A 21,752-nucleotide genomic window follows, 5' to 3' on the forward strand; every position below is an offset into this window, starting at 1 on the left:
TCTACGTCTGAGTGCACTGCCGTCGTGGCGCACGAGCGCATGGTCACGTGGGCTCTCTTTGCAACGCGGGGAAAGAAAATCAGCTGCGGTTCAACTACTGCTGAACCTGGCCACAGAGCGGAAGCTACGGCGCATCGGGCAGCTATAAGTGGCATCGACCGAGCAACCCTGGTCAATGTCAGACCGCAGTTCTCAGCCAAGGAGTGCGTCCAGCATTCTAAAAACCAATAGTGTTCTATCTCTTTTAGTCGCGGCTAAAGGAGCCTCGAAAAGCTCGTTTCCCACTTCTTTCCCACGTGAGCCTGAGTAGAATGTACGCACGGCTAAGTGAATTTATCTTCAAATAGAAACTGCGTTCCGTCCTTTGCTGTGCTACGCCTCCTAATGTTTCCATTCTTCCCCTTGTGGTGATGTGTGGTACTGAAGGGGCACGTTAAGATTAATTACATATTCAACCACCGCTGTTTCGAGTGCAGCCACCATGTAAGGAATGTGAATACCCGTCGAGGAGTGATATGCGGACAGACTGCAGTCCCAATGCAAGCCGTACTCTAGTTTATTCTTTTGCAATGTTAGAGATACTGCACGTGCGTGTTCTAAAAAATATATACAACAGGATGCGGCTTCAGCCTTTCGGAGACAGCTGGAAACCCTCCACACGCGCAGTTGGCCTTGCTGTGAAAAGAAAAAGAACACATGGTTTGCACTAGACCCAAATTACAGAGGTCAACGGAAACCGACATCATGCTCGTAAACTGGATAAAGAGCTCTGAAGCGTGGTATTTATTAACAGTCAAGTGCAAGTCACGGCCACGGGGGACCGAGATCAGGGTTTATATGAGATATATTCGAGAGGCCTCTGTCCTGTTTATTTTTTTATTATTATTATTATTTAGGCTGTCTTGTGACGGTGGCGATCTGTTACTAACGCGACAGCGTTACGCGTCCCATTCAGCGGAGAAACCGCCGTGGTTGGTGCATCCAGAAAATCGGGATTGGATATTAAATGCTTCGGCTTCTGTTTCCAGAGGGGATGGCTACTCGTTCGTTATATCCATTATTTCATTCTAAAATCACTTCCTTACAGCGAGCTTTGAGTGCAGTTGCTGGACATAGCTGTATGCTGCATGCGTGTTTCATGTGTTTTGCTCTGCCAAAACAGCTCCCTGGCCCAATAATGCTGTCTTGACAGCCTCGGACCACAAACGCATCAGCACTGTAAATGTCAATAAATGTTGACTAGATATGATTTTATTTCTTAAAAAAGAACAGCATACGATCAGACAATTTGATGCTACGATCCCCCGTAAGCAGTGCTGACTATGCTTTAATGCCTTTGCAATTAAAGTGATATGTTCGCCTTTGGTGGTTTCTGATTTTGCCGCGTCCTAATGCCTGACCTTGCGTCCATTCATTTCGTATTTTGGCTTACCTGAGCTTGCCGCAGTAACGCGTTCGGCTCTCATTGATTGGCTAAAGTGGGCTTGCCGCAATCTAAGGTGTTCGCCACACAGTCGCTCAAGTACATTCTGGCCAAGGATGTCAGCCACGTGAAGGAATGTGTAGAAGAGCTCTCCCTTGGCGAAAGGCGTACCAGCTGCGTGCGCAGGAAACGACTAGAACGTGTAAGCCTAACGATGGCTGTGCTGTGCGAAGACCGTCCCCGAGGGTAGGCCACCCCGCACCGCCCAGGCGGGTGACGGCGAAGCAGAAATTTGCGAAGCGGGCTCGGGAGTGCCAGTCTTGCCGACTACAGCAGCTCAAAGGCTACCCGAGGGAAGACATGACGCGGCTCGCCAGCAACGGACCGCCACTATGGCTGCCCAGACCCTGCACTGAATACAAAACACCTGCATCGCGCACGGTACTGCTTAACACGGACAATTCAGCGACAAGCCGTTGATGCGTTAAGCCGGCAGCGGCTCCGTCGATGGTGCGGGCGTCGCCAAGGGGGAGCTGTAGGTCGTTTGTCCGCTGCGGCTGCATTCTGCCACTGCCGACGCTCACGAGCACGCCAAACCTGGGCCGCTGACTGCGGCTGATCTGACGGCGCCGCGCCTGCCCCCTCCTCTGTGTGAACGCAAACGCGACGGAGCGACCCGCGAGGAGCGCCACGTTGAGCTGCGCATTTTCCACGGCCTCCTCTCCTCCGCTGCGTGGCGCACAGGGGAGCGCTGCAGCTCAACAGGCGAGACGAGTTTTTGTATATTCCACTTCGTTCATCCATGCGCGCCTCACCCGAGCATGGCTGTACGCTGCTACATGGAGGGGAACATTCACTGCCGCTGAAGTGAGGCGCATGGAATGCGAGCCAGTAAATACGGGGCTCATGTCCAGCGCCTGAGAAACACCTGCTGTAGCTCGGGCACATTTCACTAAGCGACACTGCGTGCACAGATGACGAGACGGAGAACGAAAACAACTAATAATCGGGATTTCACGAAGTAATAAAAATATACAGGCAGCTAGCAACAGCGTGGGCTATGAGGCCGCGATCACGCTGCTGCAAGGTGAACGGCTCCGGCCAGTTCAAAACAGCTAAGTGCACGGGCATGTGTGCATGCCGACTGCACCGAAATGCGGTCGCTGAATTCAATGATGGATCGAAACCAACACTGATGTTCGGAGGAACGTTTCTCCATTCAACGGCGCCGTTCATTCTCTCCTGCCCCCCAAGTTTTTAATCCTATTACCGTAATTCCTGGACTGTACTGATGATCCGGAATCACGGCTCAGCGGCGAATTGTGTGGGAACCATGGAGGAAGAAAGTTTTTTTACCTCCATGGTGGGAACGCTCCCGAGGATGCCAGTGGACTACCCTAAGGACCTCAGTTGACGCGTGGTGCTCGTAGAACTGTATGGCGGATTAGAAATGATGCAAGTTACTCATCCTTTAAGCGCCATGCACCGCGGAATCAAAAACTGATTTTCGCCGCTCTTGTTTTACGAAATCGTTTCCTGCCGTTCGAAAGGGAACTCATTTAGCGCGCACAACGCAACGGCTAGCGAGTGGCGGCCTCTGCCGAGCATCAAAGGAGGCATGGTCGGACGTTGTGTGCGCCTCGCTTCTTACCGCTTTGCAGCCTGGTGACCGATGTCGTTGCTTTTATGCCAAAGAGAGGGCGCACCCTTTGCGTGGTGGTGCACAGAACAGTTCACTCCAGCGAAACTGATCGATACAGTGCCGCAGTCGCGACGTCGCCGCTTGGGACTTGGTGTCATTTTGAGGTGTTTCAGTGCGGCTGGAACGGGGAGGCCGCCGGTGCGCACCGACTCTCAACAAAATAGACATAAAAAAAAAGAGACAAGAAAGGCCAGCGCTTCGATCGAGAAGCACGACTCGTCCAGTCTCGTGTAGCGTCATTGCTTAATTACGTCGCTACATGTGGCAATGGTAGGCTAGTTAGCGACGGCTAATTGTGTATGACGGTAATGCGCGCCCGCCCACGCATGCCTCTAATCAAGCCTGACACTGCACTAATCGACGGCAGTTTGTTGTCGCTGGCGAAAGAGCATTTTTGTGCGCGACCGTGCGGTGTCTGAGTGCGTATATAAAGGGCGCATTGCGTAGAAAAGCTTGTTAGCGAAAGCAAAGTCCATCGTTACTTTAAAAACGTTCTAGAGCCAATGAGTGAGCCACAGAGTCTGAGAAACGATCTTCGATAGCGTACCCCCTCCTCTGCGGCGCACAATCAGGTCGTGTGCTGCACGGCGCGTGGTGAACCACGGCACACTGTCATTGTTTCTATTGTTGTGCTACTTCCGAGAATTCCGATGTCTCTTCGGAATGGCAGACACTTCCACCCGCGCTTTAATGGTTTTCATTGAAGCGTTTCACCTCTCCTCTGGTTACCTTCGTCCCGCAAAGCACGCATTCTGTTGGCACGTATTACGGCGTCGTGACAGCAGACGTGGCGTCGGCCAAATCGCTGAGTTCGGGGCGCATAATTATATTTGGACCATTTATGACCTCTGTCAGGAACTGTAAGAATCGCAAAATAGCGGTTCTTTCAGCAGTCTCTTGATTGTCTCATGCATAACGCACACATTAACCACAAGGGAGAAGTAGGTGGGACGCCGACGGGGCAAGAAAAAAGCCTTGTTTGCCATTTTTTAGCAGTAGCCTAAACAACCGGACCGTGTCAGTATGCTGCCTAATAAAAACACCTCATTCCAGTTCACTGAGCGGCGTTTACGCGCAAGGAGACCGCGCACCATTACGGCTACGTCACACTGGCCATTGGAAACAGGCAAGCTATAACCGGAATGCAGCAGGGAAAAAAAAAAAAATAAAGCATGCTTGAATAGCGGTAACATTTTCGGTGAGCTGTCCCTGTCCGCCGGACGTCTTTCTATGCTTGTGTCTGTTTTTCTTGCTCCTCAAAGCGCTCCTATATGCATCACAGATCGCCACCAACTCGGTGTTATCCCTATGAGGCTTCGCACGTACGCCAGCAGGTTGTGAGCATGGCTGCAGAACAAGCTCGCAACCACCGAGTGTAGCTTGGACTCCTTCGGTTGCGGAAGCGAGAGAATGAACAGGGGCCTCTGAGGAGTTTTGAAGCAACCGGTGTCTCTGTCGAGGCGCAGAGTGCGGCGTCGGCTGACCGACCTCCCCGGCACGAAAACGGATGAGCGAGGCACGGCTTCACCGCTTGTCCATGGGGGCCACCCACGGCTGCACTGCACGACATGTGTCGGTCAGCACAGCTAAGCAGAACTGCGCACTCTGCACCGTAATCTGTTCGCATTTACACTGCTCGTCATAATCTGTTTACTATTTCAAATAGGGGAGTGCTTGCGTCCGTTCCGCTTCACAGGAGCTATGTACGATACGACGTTGCCTGCTGAAGAAAGCACTCGGCGTTTTTCCCTCGGACCGGCCAGCTCAGTCATTTCAGCTGTTCGCTACTTCCTCACAAGCTGACGCTGTGCCGCATCCTCTGCACTAGTTGTTCACGGGCTGCCCTCTGTTTGTCCACAAGCCTCATCGCGAGTGCACCGATTAGAATGGCGTTTGTCTGGCCGCGCATTGCACGTCGCACGACGGGCTATCGCGACTGACGAGCTGGTGGGCCAGTCCCCAACAGTTTTTCCTTTCCGCTCCCAGTTCGGCCCCCAATTCAATGGTGGGGCATTTCGTTGCAGAATGTCGTGTCTCGTCTGATTCAATACAGATTTATTTTAATATGAAAACGCTACGATAGAAACGGAGCGCCGTTTTATGCGAAGCATACTACTTTAGCTACCACTTCAGCCCTTCACCGTGGTTATGCGCCTCCAAATCACGTGATACATGACGTCACACCACGTGACACGATGACGTCACGACAGTAGAGAAACGGGGGCCCACCTCGCGCCCTCGCTGTGGTTGTGCGCCTCCAAATCAAGTGATACATGACGTCACACCACGTGACACGATGACGTCACGACAGTGGAGAAACGGGGGCCCACCTCGCGCCGTCGCTGTGGTTGTGCGCCTCCAAATTACGCGACACGTTGATGCTTCGCATTCTCCAGGCTTAACCAAGTTAAGCCTCAGCCATTTTTTGAGGTAGGCGGTCCGACCTGGCAGATAACATCGCTAAAGAATATCTGTGAGTACTAACGAATTATTTAAGTTTAAATTTATCTTTCTCAAAAGTTGGAACTGAATAACACGAAACATCCTGCACAGTCACGCGTTTAGAGAACAACCTTCGAAGATGGATGCTCGCAGGAGCGATACGGAATGCGCCGACACATACGTCCCGCTATGGCCAGCGGCAGGACACCCAGCTGGCCGTCCACCAATGACGAACCAGTGCTGCAGGCTAGCAAATAAAGGTTCCGTCGAGGAACTTAGGGACGTACTCCTCTGAGAGCATTCCGCGATCGGCCGAGGAAGCTTTAATGTTGCCACCGTCTTCTCGCTGCCCACCCCGACTCGCCAGCCCACCGGCCAATCGCAAGATTCGTCCGAACGGCAATCACTCCACTTGGCGAATTCGGCCGCGCTGGTGGTAAGCTGAGGCGACAATTTGCGCAGCATTGCAAGCTAACGGAGTATTGAGGCCACTCTTCCCTCATACCGTGCCCTGAACGTTATATATACACAACCCTTTCCCTCAGCAAATGACCCCCCGGTCCGGGGGAAGAGAGAGGGCGGTAATGAAGGTCGTAAAACAACGGCAAGACGAAAAAAAGATAACAGAGACGCAGGCGCGTGGGCGAGTAGAGGGCCGAGCCCCCTGGGCAGCGACCAATCGCGTCGGGTCCCGCGGCGACGAGCCCCGCGTGCCGAACCCGTGAGCGGGGCGTGCTGGGACACGCCGCGTTTGCCCTTCCGTCGCTATCAGGACTTGATTTGGGCTGTACAGCGTCATTGCCTTTATTACCCTCCGCTCCCCACGGCTGCCCCGTTGCTATCTGGCCGTTCACACCTCTTCTTGCTTCCACAATCTTTGCCCCAAAGCAGCTGTGACCGCAATATACCAGCAGAGAAAACAAAGAGGGGGAGATGATCCCCTGCGCGTAGCGAAGGAGGCTCCCCGGGGTGACCTGCCTCGTCCTTCCCAGGCTGCGAGCGTGGTCGTCTTGGTCGTCGTCGTCTTCGATTAGCGCCTCACCATCCACGACTCCTCTCCACGCGTAACGTTTCTCAGGTCAGCTGGAGTGTCGACATTTTTCGCTTATTCGCGCGCTTTATCCCTTTTCGCTTTTTTGTTCCTTACTTTGAGGGAAGATGTGGCGAGCGCGTGTCCCGCTCGGTCGGTTGCTCGACCTGTCCGTCACGCGATCCGTCGCGCCTTCGTTGGCGATGGGCTGTGACCAGTGCTGCCGCACAGGCTGTATCGGGCAGGGCTCTCTACTGTCCTCATATTATGGCACCCGTCAGTTATAGTTACGTCCCAACCCGGAAATATTCTGTCCAAGCAGCTAGTGGGCGTAGTATTGCAGCTGTCGAGAGGCGCTTCTCCATGACCAACTGTAGGAAACGATTGCATGGCACGATGGAGGTTTCAATCTTCGGCGGATACAACAAGGTAGGCTGCCTTTTCCTAATAAGTCACTCTCATACGACTTGTACATCCATTTTATTCACCAGAAGGATTCATTCCTGTACTGGCCCGTTTCCACGGCTGTGTTTTTTGTGCGTTATTCCCTGGCCTACAATTGTACCATGAGTTATGAAAGATGCCATGCTGTGGAGGGGGCCTGAGTCATTTTCGACTTGATGCGCACCTTAAAGGCTCAGCGCAAACGCGCCTTCAGTTTCACTCGTGCGAGAACTCGGCCTCCGCAGCCAGGCGTGGAGTCAGACGACTGCCGCCCACGATTTCGAAGCAGTAATACTTCTTAGAATGTTTAGTTCGTTCACCAACCTGATCCTTGCTTTCGTGCGCATGCAGATGACCTTTCAATGAGGCAAAAATACGTTGCTGTTACGGGGCCAGTCCATTTTAATGTCTTTAGAGATTCTCAAGCAACTCGGCTCAAAACGAAACCCACCCAGCCAGTTACGATATTAAATCACATAATAACCCTCAGTTGTCGCCATAAACTCTAAATAACACTAAAGTATCGCAACCCTCCGCCGCAGTTGCTTACGTACTCTTTGCTGCGCACCTGTTCTCAAAATTTGGAGAAAAAAACCTAACTGTGACCAGAGTTCACGCGTCTTCAACCCGAGGGCTTCCTTGCGCCGCGACATTGCCCCGGCACGCAGTTGGCACGCAGAGAAAGCGCTCTGGACATACAAACGATGCCAAGGGCGACATCGTGTTACAGACAAGTACTAGGTGTCATATATACTCTGTATGCCGTTCCACAAATCTCTAGAGCCTTCACGCCAGTCAAATTTGTTTAGAGGAACGGGAGCTGGCACAAAGGCATCGACATGCCCGACATGTGCCAATCCCCTGTTCCCCGTTTGGCACAGCACTCGGTATATCATCGTGAAGAAAAGCAAAAGGCAAAACCCAAGCACACAGGCTAATGCAGAACCTTCACACGAAGCCATATATAATGCGAGGAGTTCATACAGCCGCAATCACGCAGAAAAGAAGCAGAATAAAAGCACCGATTAAGGAATACAAGCAGAAGGTGACCGCAGGGTTCCAAGTGCATGTCATGGAGCGACAATAGATATACGAAAACATTTGTCTTAAAAGACTGAAGTGAAAAACTTTCCTTGAGCACGGTGGATGCAGCAGGGTGGTGCTTTTGAAAGTGAGAGAGAGATTTGACATCTCAGTTTCCGTGCGCATTATTTGGGTGTACCTTTTCTTTTGCGGAAGTGCTGTATCGCATATTGTAGTGATGTTCCTTGCAGAGGCGCCCCCGGTGAAAGGCACCAGAATCAGACTGAATTTGTTCAAAAATGCTTAACGAAAACCTAGTCTCGATAACCCCGGAAACAGTTGGCACTCGATTCTTGTTGGAAAGTGGAGCGGAGTGGCGCACATAATGCGCGTTCTCAACAGGCGTTTCTTTTGTAGGAGGCGCACATTTTCTACATTTGCTTTTGTTGTCCCCCACACAAGAAGAGAATAATGGATTCTAGAATAAACTATTGCATAGTACAGCAGCTTCCCCGATCAGGGAGGCAAAAGTTTCCGTATTCAATAAATGAGTCCGATAGCCCGCGAGATCTGATCGAAGGTTATCAATGTGGATAGACCAATTTCGGTTCTCAAGGAACAAAACTCCAAGGAATTCATGAGATGTTACTCGTTCAAGTGTTTCATCCTAGAATTTAATTACGCTTTCTCTTTAGATAAGTTTGTTTCGCGGAGCGAAAAACTATATACAGAGGGCAAAACACATGCCTAGAACAACCAAATTCTGTGTTCCGGAGCTCCCAAAGCCGCTGCAACCAAGGAGGCAAAAAATGAGGATGAAATTCTATGAGTTTAACAGCACATGTTTACATCCAGACCATTTTAAACCATATCTTATAGCTAGTTATCGAGTGATACGCCCGAAACACGCTCAGAGCGTGTTCTAGACATGCGTTTTGACCTCTGTACTTAGTTTTCTACGTACTGAACTGAAGTTCGTTCACCCGAAGCCATCGCGAAAAACCTGCTCGCCATCTGTTTGCTTCCACTTGAAGGACATCCAAGTCCTTCCCATAAACAGATACACTCTTGACGTCAGCGCATAAAGTTGTCTGGTGTGTGGGCCCGTAGTGATGCAAAACTATCGATAGTACTATCGATACTATCGATAGTTGATTCACTATCGAACTATCGATGGTAAAAAAGACTATCGATAGTACTATCGATAGTAGTGCTATCGATGGTAGTATCGATAGTGCTTTCGATAATGTTATTGATAGTACGATCGATAGTCATATCGATACTACTTGTCATATATAGTTCTATTGATTCTATTTATTTCATTTATTAGTTACTTGCATCGCCAGCTAACTATAAAATTAACCACGCGAACCCACTGCATCCTAAACTTGGTTTCCTGAGTGTATGGTATGGAGGTGATGGTATGAGTATCTGACAGGACTCGCCCGTTTTCGCGGCCTACGCGTCACCAAGCTCTGCAGACGTTCCCTACGTAAAGTTGCTGGATAAAATGTTAGCGTGCAAATGTCCTAGTTGCGAAGCATGTGTGCGAAAAGCATTTCTTCAGGGGTTACGTCAGCAAGACGGCGTCTGCTGTGCACGATGTCGTCGTGTAAGCCAGCGCAACTTGTGGTGTTTGTTTTTTCGTCGGATGCAGTTCCAGGTATTGCTCCGAACTGTCCCGGTGCATGTTAAAAAACCACAGCTGGTCGAAATTTACCCGGAGACCTCCACTATCCCTCATAGCTTGAGTCTCTTAGGAACGTTAATTCTCAAGAGACCATGAAACCAATCAGGTACCGCAAATGTTTTGGTTATAACGCTGGCTAACAAATGCATAATATCAGTATTGTTATTATCGATAGTGTTACTAGCGATAGTACCGCTATTGATAGCAAGACTACCGATAGCGGTACTATCGCGAGTAATACTATCGATAGCAGCATTATCGATAGTAATACTATCGATTCTACTATCGATAGTAATACTATCGATTCTACTATCGATAGTAATTATATCGATAGTAGAATCGATAGTATTACTACTGATAGTAGACTATCGATAATACTATCGATAGTAGCACTATCGATAGTTTATTTACACTATCGATAGTCAATTTTTCGATAGTTTTGCATCACTAGTCTGGGGTCGTTCATGTAGATGACAAAAAACAGCGGACCAAGTATGGATCCCTGGGAAATGCCACATCTTATATGGCAGTTGATTACTTCTTGTCATTCCTCCAACTCCATAATGAGATAATTTTTGCAACAGAATATCATACTTTATAAATCCAAATGGCTTCTTAAAATCGAGAAATACTCCTACTGTACATTTCACAGTACCATTCCAACAATTTTTCTTTTTGGAAGCCATACTGTTGGGCCTCGATAATGTGATTTTTGTCTCAGAAATTTGAGAGCTGCGCATGGATGACTTGCGCTATGACATTAAGGCTTATCTCCATGGGCCCATCCGAGGCGCACGAGCGCAGCGCCTACGCGTACCAGCGTACGCTGGAGCCAGTCTGCGCATGCGCGAGGCGCAGACGCGAGCTGGCGCTGGCGCTTGGCAAATATCTGTCCACGTCAGATATTCGCGCCTCGCTCGCGCCGGCGCCGGAAGCGGCTCGCTGGTTTGCGGTCGCTGTAACCAATCAGAGAACGCTGTTCTCTTGGCATCCGGTACGGCCCTTTGCGCCGTTTTCTTCGCTGAGCTGAGCTGAGCGCAAGTACGAGCGACAGGAGGCGACATGCCATCGAGTTGCGTATGTTTTCGGACGCTTGTCCCGGCGCGGTGCTGGGCGCCTAGGCGTTGCGCTCGTGCGCCTCGGATGTGTCCATGGAGATGGGCCTTTAGAAAAACTCGGAAAAACAGAATTAGGCCTGTAATTACCTGCCATTTTGATAGCCTCCTTTGTCAATTACAGACACTTTTGCGATTTCTAGTTTGTCGGAACATAATTGAATTAAATTGCATATATAAGCGAGTGGTTGACCGACTACTGACTTATGGGTTCCGGTTGTCCTCCCCACAAGCGCCGCTGTTCTTCAGATCAAGTGGTGGGCTGTTGATGTCAGAGTCAGTCGTAGGGGGAACCAGAAGAGCGAATTTGTGATGTTCGACACTGTGCACGTGCTTCGGTCGTAACCACTCAGCGAAGTCTGAAAAGTGGCCGCTAAATCTCCCTGCAGGCATTTTCTCCCGAGCATGGTGCGCCGTCAGTTCACGAAGGCCCCCTGTGCACAGTGTTGACATCAGCTCATTTGCAGTCTGCCATACCTTTCGAGCGTTATTAAAATCACTGGCAAACTTCTGTACATAGTGTTTCGCGCCTGTTTAATACGAGAACCTAGTTTATTTCGAATTTTCTAAAACTCAGCGAGACATTCCAGTCGCCTATAGTTTTAATGAAGGCTGCGAAAAGCTTATCGCGGTGTTTTATTCTTTTCAAAAGGGTGCTGTCAAACCAATGTTTTCGACATTTAAAAACGTTTTTTTTTATATACTTTCTACGAGATGAAATGCCGTGTCGTACAGATCCTAGATAATGTTTTCAAATACTTAATATGCTGCAAAAGGGTCGGCCACTTCAAAGATACGTGTCCAGTCAACACTAGCTATTATCTCATGGAAGCCTGACATTCATACTTCATTTAATAAGCCTGTTCAGTATGACCTCCTGAACAAAAGCTGAGGTGAGGAGTTGAAACTGTCATATATTTACCTCCCTTGGGAATCATCTGGAAATTTACACTAAGCATCTACGCTTATGTTGAGGAAAAACACAGCGCACTCCTAAGACACGGACAAAGAAAGGCAAGACGATGCAGCGCTGACTTCAACTGATTATTTTATTGTGGAGCAACATATATATATACGTTCGAAAAGTGGGCGGGAAGACATGAGTAACATCTGCTGTGCTTGCACGCGACAGAAAGATAACAAACTGCAATTGAAAAAAACATGAGGGCAAGGGTGACCCTCGGAGGCAACAAAAAATGAAAACTAGACAAGATAAAAAGACAAGTGGAGGGGCGATTAAACGGATCACGCTTAAAAGGATGACGCTTGAAAGGATGACGCAAGCAGGCAGTACAAGAGACAACAAACACCAGGAGATGACAAGTGAACAAAATGCACTAAAAGGCCAAAAAGACCATTAAAATTTTTTTAAAACTGATGAAAGAACCAAAAGGAACGTTAAAAGCAGAAGACAGAAAACAACCTTGTCCGAAAGGTAAAAAAGCTAAAAGACGAATTTCGAAATCCTACACATTAAAATTGCTCTATGCCTGGCTCAAATAATCTAACTCACGTTTCGTTAGCGCTATCGAGGGTGTGCTAACACAATCTTCACCTAGGTTTAGAATGTGGGCGGCTTCTATAATTTCGCGTGTGGATTGATGCGCGTTTCTCGCGATGACCGAGCAGTCATGAAGGAAAGGCTCGCAGGAACCGGAGGGACCCTTTAAACAGTGAACACCCAGGTTTTTCTTGACGGTGTTCGAAACATTATTTTAGTGCTCCATAAGACGCTCATTGAGGCAACGTCCGGTTTGCCCCACGTAGGCCTTGCCGCAGCTCAAGGCTATCTTGTAAACTACACCAACCTCGCAAGGAACGAAGGGTGCACGGTGCCTAACAGGGCAGGCTGGCTCTCTCACAGCCGGGGCATTTACTCTGCGACAAAGCTTGGATAGCTTGTCGGGCGCCGAGAACACCACTCGGACACCTGCCTTGTGTCCAATTCTTTTGAGCCTGTGAGAGAGAGCATGCAGGTACGGCACCACAGCGACTTTGTGTTGGTGGTCTGGGGCAGCACTCACTTGGCTTCCTTTGAGTTTCCTCAAGAGGGAGCCGGCTACTGAGATCAGAAGGTGCTCGGGGTAGCCAGCTTTTATCAGCTTCCGATTCTGCTCTTTCAGACTAATAGTCTGAATAGCAATCACCACGCTGTCAGACGTGGCATCACTAGTTCGGACCACTAAAGTGAGGTGCGTTGCCATAATGCGTTCCAGTGATGTCCCGAGTGACGTTAGTGCTGTCCTCTTCCTTACCGTAGTCATAACCTTCCGGTTACGCCGACTACTACTGCCGCTACTGCTACGACGCCCAACCTCAGCAACAGGCTTTCAACAGCTATTGCTAAAAAGAGGAAGCGCTGTTTGACGACGTTCCCTGCGGTGGTTGGTCGTAGGCGTGCGCGAATAGTGCTTTTTGAGAACCGAATGGAATACGAATAGTGCAGCTTTGCTACCGAATAAGCATAATTTAGCTAGAAGCCGAACCGAATACGAATGGAATATTCAACGGGCAATCGTGCGAAACAGCGAAGCGCCAGAGGCGGCGCTGCTGTGCGACATGCAGTTATAGCTGAGGCTGTTCAAAAGACGAAACACTCAGGCATCGCAATACAAAGTCAGCGCACTGCGTCGATCATAATCAAGTTATACACCTTGGAAAAATGCGTTTTTGCTATTGATGACGGAAGATAACAATGCACTGTTTGATTCGCCGAGTAGTGAATCGAATAGAATGATTCCGTTTTTTATTCGAAATTTTCTAATATTCGAACACCGCTAGTTGTTTCCCCTTTCTTCTTTTATTATTAAATCGATTAAAAACTCATTCGAGTGCAAATAGTAACTCCTTTTTAGCGGAAAGGAACTCCTTTGCTTGGACTGTGATGCACCAAAGTGCGAGGCAAACGCGGATGGAAAAATCGTTGCGATAAGTCTCCTTAAAGAGCGAGCAAATTTCTCCTAGGCCGTGCTACCTCATCAGGCGCATTGTCCCCATGCTGGTTGGCAGAATAGGCAAAGCACCTCGGCAATGATTTCCCATCCCAGGAACCCGCCTGGTGCTGCGTCCGCGCTCTGATGATACGAGATACCACAGGGACGAATGGCCTGGCGTGTCGGATTACCCGCTGACGAATGGCCGATTGCTTACCCCCGCTGAGTGGTCACCGGAGACGAAAGGGAGGTGAATGGAAGAGAAAACAGTGAAAGGCAACGACACGCGCGGTCTCGAGCCGCGATACTGTTTGGGGAGCCAGGCGCTACACGGTATAGAACGAGAGAGGCACGCCTTCGATCGAGTGCGGAGATAATGGCTCCGCTTGGCGACGCAACCATTGCAACACGAGAAGAGGACAGTGACGCATCTTCCAGGGGCAACGAGCCGCAGTAGCTCATCTGCGCCCCCCTCCCTCCACTCTCGGCTCCTCGACGCTGTCGCTGCTGCGAGTGACATTGCAACGACCGGCGGGGGCTTCAGCGCGGTTTGTTCCATTTTTTTGCCGTGGCTCTGCAGCGCCTTGTGGTGCTTCTCAGAGAAACTCCCTGCGTGACTCAGGGGAGCCAGTTTTCAAGAAGTGCTCCGTAATAAGAATACAAGAGCGAGTGTGCTGCGAGGGGGCCGCCAGCACGGCTGCACTCATCCACCTTGCAGGCCGTGGATAGTACAGGCAGCGGTGACATGAAAGCGAGCAACATGAGTACTGAACCATGCAGTGGTCACATACTATGCGAGAGTGACAAGCAAGCTTCGGTTGTTCTTTTCCTGAACAGTTTCCGCCTGGAGGAATATTGCCCAATAGGCGTTTCCAACTTTAGCGCCGGAATAAAAAAATCCCACATGCACGCGCACCGACTGTTCGCTTTCGTATCGCAGCTGCCTGCATACAGACGTCGAGAAGTTGCGCTTCGAGCACCAATAAGGCTTCCTGGCTTAGGCGCCAATTTGCAAGCATAACGCTCTCACTATTCAATACTTCATTTAATATACCTTCTACAGGAAATTCTTCTTGTGTTTTCTTTTGCTCAAACTTCCGAAGAGAGCCTCCTGCCAGCCTTCGCCTTTCTACGTGAAGACAGTGCGACCCATCAGGACCGGGTCACGTCAACTGAGCGGCACCTCTATGCAGGCAACCACGGCGCGCAAAAGACGGCGGTCGCAAGGCGTCGCGGCGACACGAGCAAGACATGTCCGACCACGAGCCCCGCCCCAAAGCGGACTTTTGTTAGAGGGCCTCGCCCCTCACCACCTGCCTTTTTGCAGCGTCTTGGAGGCCCCGAGCAGAACTCGGTTTGAGCTTAGTTTCGAATCTCGCGGCAGCATGGCGGCTGGCGGGGTAAGAACAGGAAATGCAGGCCTAGGTCACGAGACACGTGACCAGGGCCCGGTGTGTTGCTGGGACACCGCAGTTCTGGGTCCGCCTTGTTCTCGTCTGCTTCCTGCCAGCGCCGTGATTCCATCAAGTTTTTCAAAATTGCTTGGGCAGAAATGTGGCGCCACCACCTATGCATGTTTCTTCCACAGCGCTTCATCCTCCAAGAGCATGGCTGTGCCCCGATACAGCGGCTAGATCTAGCCACCGCACCTGGATGCTCTCCACCCTGCGAAGTTAAACTCCCTTATTTTTACCGTTTAACAAAGTTAGTGTGAATGATAGTTCAGTATTAGGGCAGTGTAGAAATTAGCAAAGCATCCCTTTGAGGTTTTCCTCGAGAAACGTTCTGTCGTTACGACTGAGTCCACTTTTCCTGCCCAACACTAGCCAAGGCAGATACGAAGCCTCCTCTTCCCGGCATTCTCTTTGTGGATGAAGTGCAACGCCGCCAACCTCGCCAGCTTTCTCGCGAGACGGGCAGAGGGATGATGATAGTGCGGCCTTCCCTTTGAAACGAGCGGACGCCTAAAAAAAGTGCTTTCGAGAGTGGGGCGCTATCTGTTGTCAAGAGATTCCTAGTGCATCGGTGCGTGGCCGCATTCGGGGAGGAGGCAAGGGGGAAGGGGGAGAACGATGCAGCCCACACTGACGAAAGACGTACAGCCTGAAACTCTTCTATTTTTTTTAAGCGAAAAGCTTCACTAGGCTCGTCAACACCGCGCTTGTGTGTCTTGTCTTGTGTGTGTGTGTGGTTTTTGGCGCCTTTACTTTTACACCGCGCTTCGCGTGGGCCACCCCTGGGCGCCGCCGCGGGGCGCCCTTCCTCCTCCTCGCCACCGGTTTACCCTTCGCCGCTGCCGCGCGGTCTCCGCCGCAGTCCCAAGAGAAGGTTCTTTCGCAAGGCGTTGCGATAACGCGTGAGCGGCGGCGGCGGCCGTAGAAGAGGCGCAGACATTCGCCATGGAAGGAAGAAAAGAAGACCCAGAAGTGATAGCGAGGGAGTTGGCTCAAAATCTACACCGCTATCGTGGTGCTCCCAGTGCCTTGTGCGCGAACTGCGACAGCCATGACGTCAAACAAAGAATAACTGCAGCTTTTCGCTTGTATATCCAGGCTTAACCAGAGCTAAGCCACTGCCTATTTTTTTCCCCTGGTTTACACCAGTGGAAATTCACCTTCGTGTGGCAAGCTGGACAGATGAAAACTCCAGAGACAGCCTCCCTCAAGGGATGTAACCGTTTCGACCCTCCATTACAGATGAATACCTCGGTCAGCTTACTCGCTTTGCATCCACGGCACTGAAACTGGAAAGCATACGATAAAGTTACAACACGGACGCTATGCTTTCGCAATGGGAAACTTTCATATTAGCCCACTGACTATTCGAGTAAAATTAAGGTGCGAGTTTAAGTGAAAAGAAAAGCCAGTATAAAAGCAGATCGCTGCAGCAGTTTTCTGTCTCGTAATCACAAGCATCGCCACCTGGAGCGCGGAAGTGGCCCCTCTCGCTTCGGTTGGCGCACGAGTAATCAGGAACCCATTATTCTTGACGGCCGCCATTAGAGCAACTGCCGCTGGATCCTTGCACGGCGAAGGAGGCGAAGCTGTGACTGGCGCTGTTTGACTGCAAAGGCATTAATGCAGCAATAAGCCCATACTGATTCCGAAATTAAGCGATACGACTTGGCAGGGAAGGACATTAATCCGGCAATCAGCCCACGCAGACTAATTCGCGTTCCTAGCGGGAAAACCTTAATACCTAAAGATCATTATTGACATTACTTTCGCTGCCAGTGCCACACTTGGAACGTTTCATTTCGTTCCCCTCGAAATGTTCTCTTGAGCACACACAGCTCACCTAACATGGGCTAGGATAGTCAGTAAATGTTGTTTGAACACAAAGTAATTAATATTAAAATGAATTTGCAGGCCAAGACATTGTTTGTGCTAGGCAAGTAGATAAAAGTGGTCGACGTAAATTCTTCGCTTCTTCGTAAGATGTTGTCACGAGCGAAAGAAATATATGCCGCTCTACTCAAACGATCCAAACAAGAGTCAGCATTTTATAGGCCCACGCCATTAATTAATTCGATACTTGTGGAACAACGTCGGTGCCATGCAAATCTAAGGCACTCTTCATTATTATTATTTTTAAATCAGAAACTCCGTGTTGGGCTGTCGTTTAAAACGGCTACTTCATTCACGTGCTTGCGCTCCTTTTACGGTGTTCCATCCTGTACCTCAAGGGGTGTCTTACATGAACTCAGCCTGAAATGGCGTCATTTGAACCGTGCAGATCGCAGCAGGCGCCTTGGACTCCGGAGCTGGGTGCCTTCGACCCTTCTCAGCACGGCGCGCAGTGGACGAACGCGGAGCCACTGCACTGGCGTACATGGGCTCCATCTCTAATCCCTTGGTGAGCACTGATTCCCCTTTTATGCGAAGCATACTACTTTAGCTACCACTTCAGCCCTTCACCGTGGTTATGCGCCTCCAAATCACGTGATACATGACGTCACACCACGTGACACGATGACGTCACGACAGTAGAGAAACGGGGGCCCACCTCGCGCCGTCGCTGTGGTTGTGCGCCTCCAAATCACGTGATACATGACGTCACACCACGTGACATGATGACGTCACGACAGTGGAGAAACGGGGGCCCACCTCGCGCCGTCGCTGTGGTTGTGCGCCTCCAAATCACGTGATACATGACGTCACACCACGTGACACGATGACGTCACGACAGTGGAGAAACGGGGCTCCGAATTGTGCCGTCGCTGCGGTTGCACGCCGTGTGAATCACGTGGTATGGTGACGTCACACTCCCGCGCATTTCGAACGCGCGTTCACACTCGGTGTAGGTGAAACGCTCGCTCCACCGGGCAGGCGGACGCGGCTTCCGTGGCAATCCAGGCGCTCACCCAACGCGCGTCTCGGGGTTAGTCGGCGTTCCGCTGTAGCCATGCCGTTGTCTTCCCCCACGACGAAGGCTTCTAGTGGTTGTATTAAAATGACCAAGTATTCAAACAAGGAAAGCCATCTATTACCAAGCCTAGCCATCAATATGCTTCGCATCTGACCAGGGTTAACTAAGTTAAGCCTCAGCCATTTTTTTTGCGTTAGCAATGCTACTGTAGGTTTCGCCTCGTCGCGTATCCGGTCGGTAGGGACGGATGACCTTGAACAGCCGCTGCGCCAAGCAGGTGGCGCGCCGTTGCTTCTGCCGCGCCCCGCTAAATGGCAGCGCCGTCGGCGCGCCGCGCGGCAGCGGCGCCAAGCAGTTTGCTCTGTCTACGACAGATGGCGCCACTAGGAGGTCCGCCACTTCTGGCCTTCGAAGCCGGCGTTTGCAGCATTGGCGCGCAGTACATGAATGGCATTCGAATGATAGCGGAACGCGACTTAAGGAATTCTATGAAAGTTGCATGATAATTAATGACTAAGCGAGTAATAATAGTTAAGCAATTAGCCTAATTTCTAGTCAGACCACATACATCAATAACACCGAGTAGGAAACTGGTCGAGTTGGGGAATCGAACCAGGGTTTCCGCAGTGTGAGACGAGCACGCTAACCACTCCGCCATGCCATCTCGATGGTTTGGAGTGAACAAAGGCGCCTCTAGTGAATACGGTGTCTTCGCGCACTCCTATCTTCCTACCTTCGCGTTACGGCGAGGTTCAGGTGTTCACCGAGATAAGCGAGACAGATACATTTCCTTTCCTCAAAAATCAATTCACCGACGGGCAAGGCGTACAGCCGAACGGGTGATGGCGTTCTGTGGACTCCCTGGCACCTTGGCGGAATGGTCAGGTGACCAAATATGGCGGCGCCCATGCTCCCGCGCTGTAAAACGTCTATAAATGCGTGCTTGCCTTGGCGTGAATGCTTTACTATGCAGTCCTCTAAGGAGAAGTGGTAGTGACAGGAATAAGCGAGAAAGCGACAACGTGCACAAGAGACGCCAGAACAGCGTGAAGAACGTCTTGCGAAGCGTCGTGCTAAGGATGCAGCTCGGCGACAATGTTCTACCTCGCAGAGTGGTTCCACGTCATCGGTCACCGATTAATCTCAGCACCTGACTGCTCAGGAACGCCGCAATGCCACCAGGCGAAGGCAACGCGCCGAAGGATCGCCAGAAGAACGCGCGCACCATTGCTAACGCAATTTACCCGGTTTAACCAGAACTAAACCACTGCCAATTTTTTTTTAGTTAACAGGGGAGAGAAGAAAAGGAAGGAAAAACGAACATTGCGTGCAACGTGCCCTAAGCAGCCTTAGAAGCAAGTAGCGGTTTAGTTTAGGAGAAAGGTACTAAGCAAAACGTTCAAACAGCCGATCGACTTTTTACGTGTAAATGCCACCTAACTGATGATTAACGGGCTGGTTAGATTAAAAGGAGCATTATGTCATCATCATTTATTTACCCTTAAGGGCCCTTGGCTTAGGGCGTTACATAAGGGGGGGGGACGGTTGTTTCATAATACAGTGGTCGGTAAAATCAACAAGAAATACAAAGTACAGGGTTCATGGTCAACATTAACATTATCAAAAGTATTAACATAAGAAAGACACAGAAGCAGCTCAAGAACAACTTGGAGAGAGATAAGAAAAAAAAAACACACACGCTATACGCTTTGCTCACTAATCTGATGAAACGATTACGGACTGCGAACGAAAAATCGCCGGGGATGACAGATCAACGGCGAACGCCGAGACTGCGGAATTTCCCTCATCGTAAAAGGCATGCGCTGCTTTTGTGTCTGCGCCGATGTTATATCGATACACTGATCGACCGATTGATCGACCACCGATCAATCAGTGAATCAATCAATCAATGTAAGGCTGACAAACTAACGAAGAACTTTTTTTTAGTCATGAAACGAGTTATTAACGGCATTGTACGCACGCGGGGAAGCAATACGTTTTACTATTACCGGTACAAAATAAATTTACATTGAATCTCACGACTACACCGTGTGCTTGGTTATTTCCGACGTAGCTTTTGCTAGTCCCTTTTGTTTCTTATATTTCTTTCTGTGTGAATTACGAATGCGTCAGAAAATAGAATAATAGACGTCAGTATGAGATTTTACAGACAAAAAAGCGCGATTTTAGAGCGTCAGAATAACTGTGTCCGTTTAATTTTTGTTAAACTACAAACGCACTAAAATTATAACAAATATGAATCCCAACAGTCAGTTCTCATCATGGGCATCAATTGCACCGAAAAATACCTCGTTTAATATTGTGTCCCAGTTAACTGCCTCCTCTGCACTACACTGCGCGACAAATTGGTTCTTCTGCCAATACGTCTTCCCTCGTATCGACCATAACCGCGGTCAGCATCGATCCGTTTAACACGTTTTTATTTCCAGTTATTTCTGCCCTCAACATCGATCGGGGGGAATCACGCCATCCAACGCGTTTTGTCCGCCAAGAAAAGCTCGCTCCATCGCGCTACGTTGCCCGTTGTACAATCGAAAAAAAAAAAAAAAATGTGTGTTTAGGATACTCGAAGAATTTTATTACTTCCCATTGTTTGCATTGCTGTTATCGAAACCTTCGTGACACTTTTGGCCACTCTATACCGCTCGCTCATTCAATGTTTTTTTTTTTCTTTTTTCATTCACTGGTCTCAGGGATCGAACCAGGGACCTCGTGGTAGGTCAGCAGTAGGTCATTCAGTCACCGCGGCGAATGACGTCTCATATGGTTTTGACCGCTTGAAGCATCAGCAGCAGAAGCTCATGCCTCATAAAAGGAACCACCCCACCTCCTACGAATAGCTTGTCATAACAGGCGGTGCACGGTACTTATGAATGCATACTTCTAAAACTACGACTTCGATAGAAGTGTTCGTAAATGGATGGCTGCCGTAAGACGCAAAGGCTAATTCCTCGTACCGCCAGAACCGCATGGCTCGAAGTTAAAGAAAGAATCGTTGGAGCTCTGTGTTTGCACAACGTTGTGGACGAAATGCTATACACGGCAGACGGAGCCCAGATATATGCATTCACGACACATTTCATGCAGACCCTCCCGTTTCTAATCAGAGACTCCTGACTCGCATGCAGTGACTTCGCATGGTAATGCGGCCGCTTTTGAAAAGGGCCTTTTCGAAAGCAGTCGTGCGGTACGGGCTCGCTATTTTGTTTATGACTGCATACTTCGGACATAACTGTGCATTTCACGCATAGAGGAATCTATTTCAGCGATTCACAGTGACAAAGCATGGCTAAGCCCCCTTATTTTTTTCCTTCTTTTCATTTATCAGGACCTCGGCGAGAAACGTTTCGCACTGAACGCGCCGCAGCACTCGTACCGTTTCATATGCAAAGGCGTTCGGGCAATTCTGAGGGGATCAAGCAAGGCGTTTCGCACTTCGGAAGAAGGAAAGGGGAGGAGAAGCGAGGCGTGTAGAAGTCTACCGCGGCGGGGCTCGTTCGGTGTTATTACTCGGTTATTTTGTGCTAATTATAGAGTAATCGATTACTGAATGCGTCGCAG

At 49.8% G+C, this 21,752-nt stretch overlaps 1 protein-coding gene across 2 annotated transcripts in view; it reads left to right on the forward strand.

The window, feature by feature from the left end:
* The first annotated feature begins 6,510 nt into the window (after positions 1-6,510).
* LOC149365260 (inactive phospholipase C-like protein 1) overlaps positions 6,511-21,752 on the forward strand; it is a 124,377-nt gene continuing 109,135 nt past the window's right edge. Inside the window, exons 1-2 of one of the 2 annotated variants that reach the window (XM_089541386.1) lie at positions 6,511-6,645; positions 17,538-17,657. In XM_089541386.1, coding sequence (XP_089397512.1) covers positions 17,634-17,657 — 24 coding nt within the window. In that variant the 5' untranslated portion in view covers positions 6,511-6,645; positions 17,538-17,633. Of the gene's footprint in view, positions 6,646-17,535; positions 17,658-21,752 lie in introns of those variants that run through there. The other variant, XM_089541392.1, reaches the window with a different exon arrangement.

The sequence above is a fragment of the Amblyomma mixtum genome, chromosome 1, assembly GCF_055824585.1.
Source record: "Amblyomma mixtum isolate Tamu chromosome 1, ASM5582458v1, whole genome shotgun sequence".
NCBI classification, from domain to species: domain Eukaryota; kingdom Metazoa; phylum Arthropoda; class Arachnida; order Ixodida; family Ixodidae; genus Amblyomma; species Amblyomma mixtum.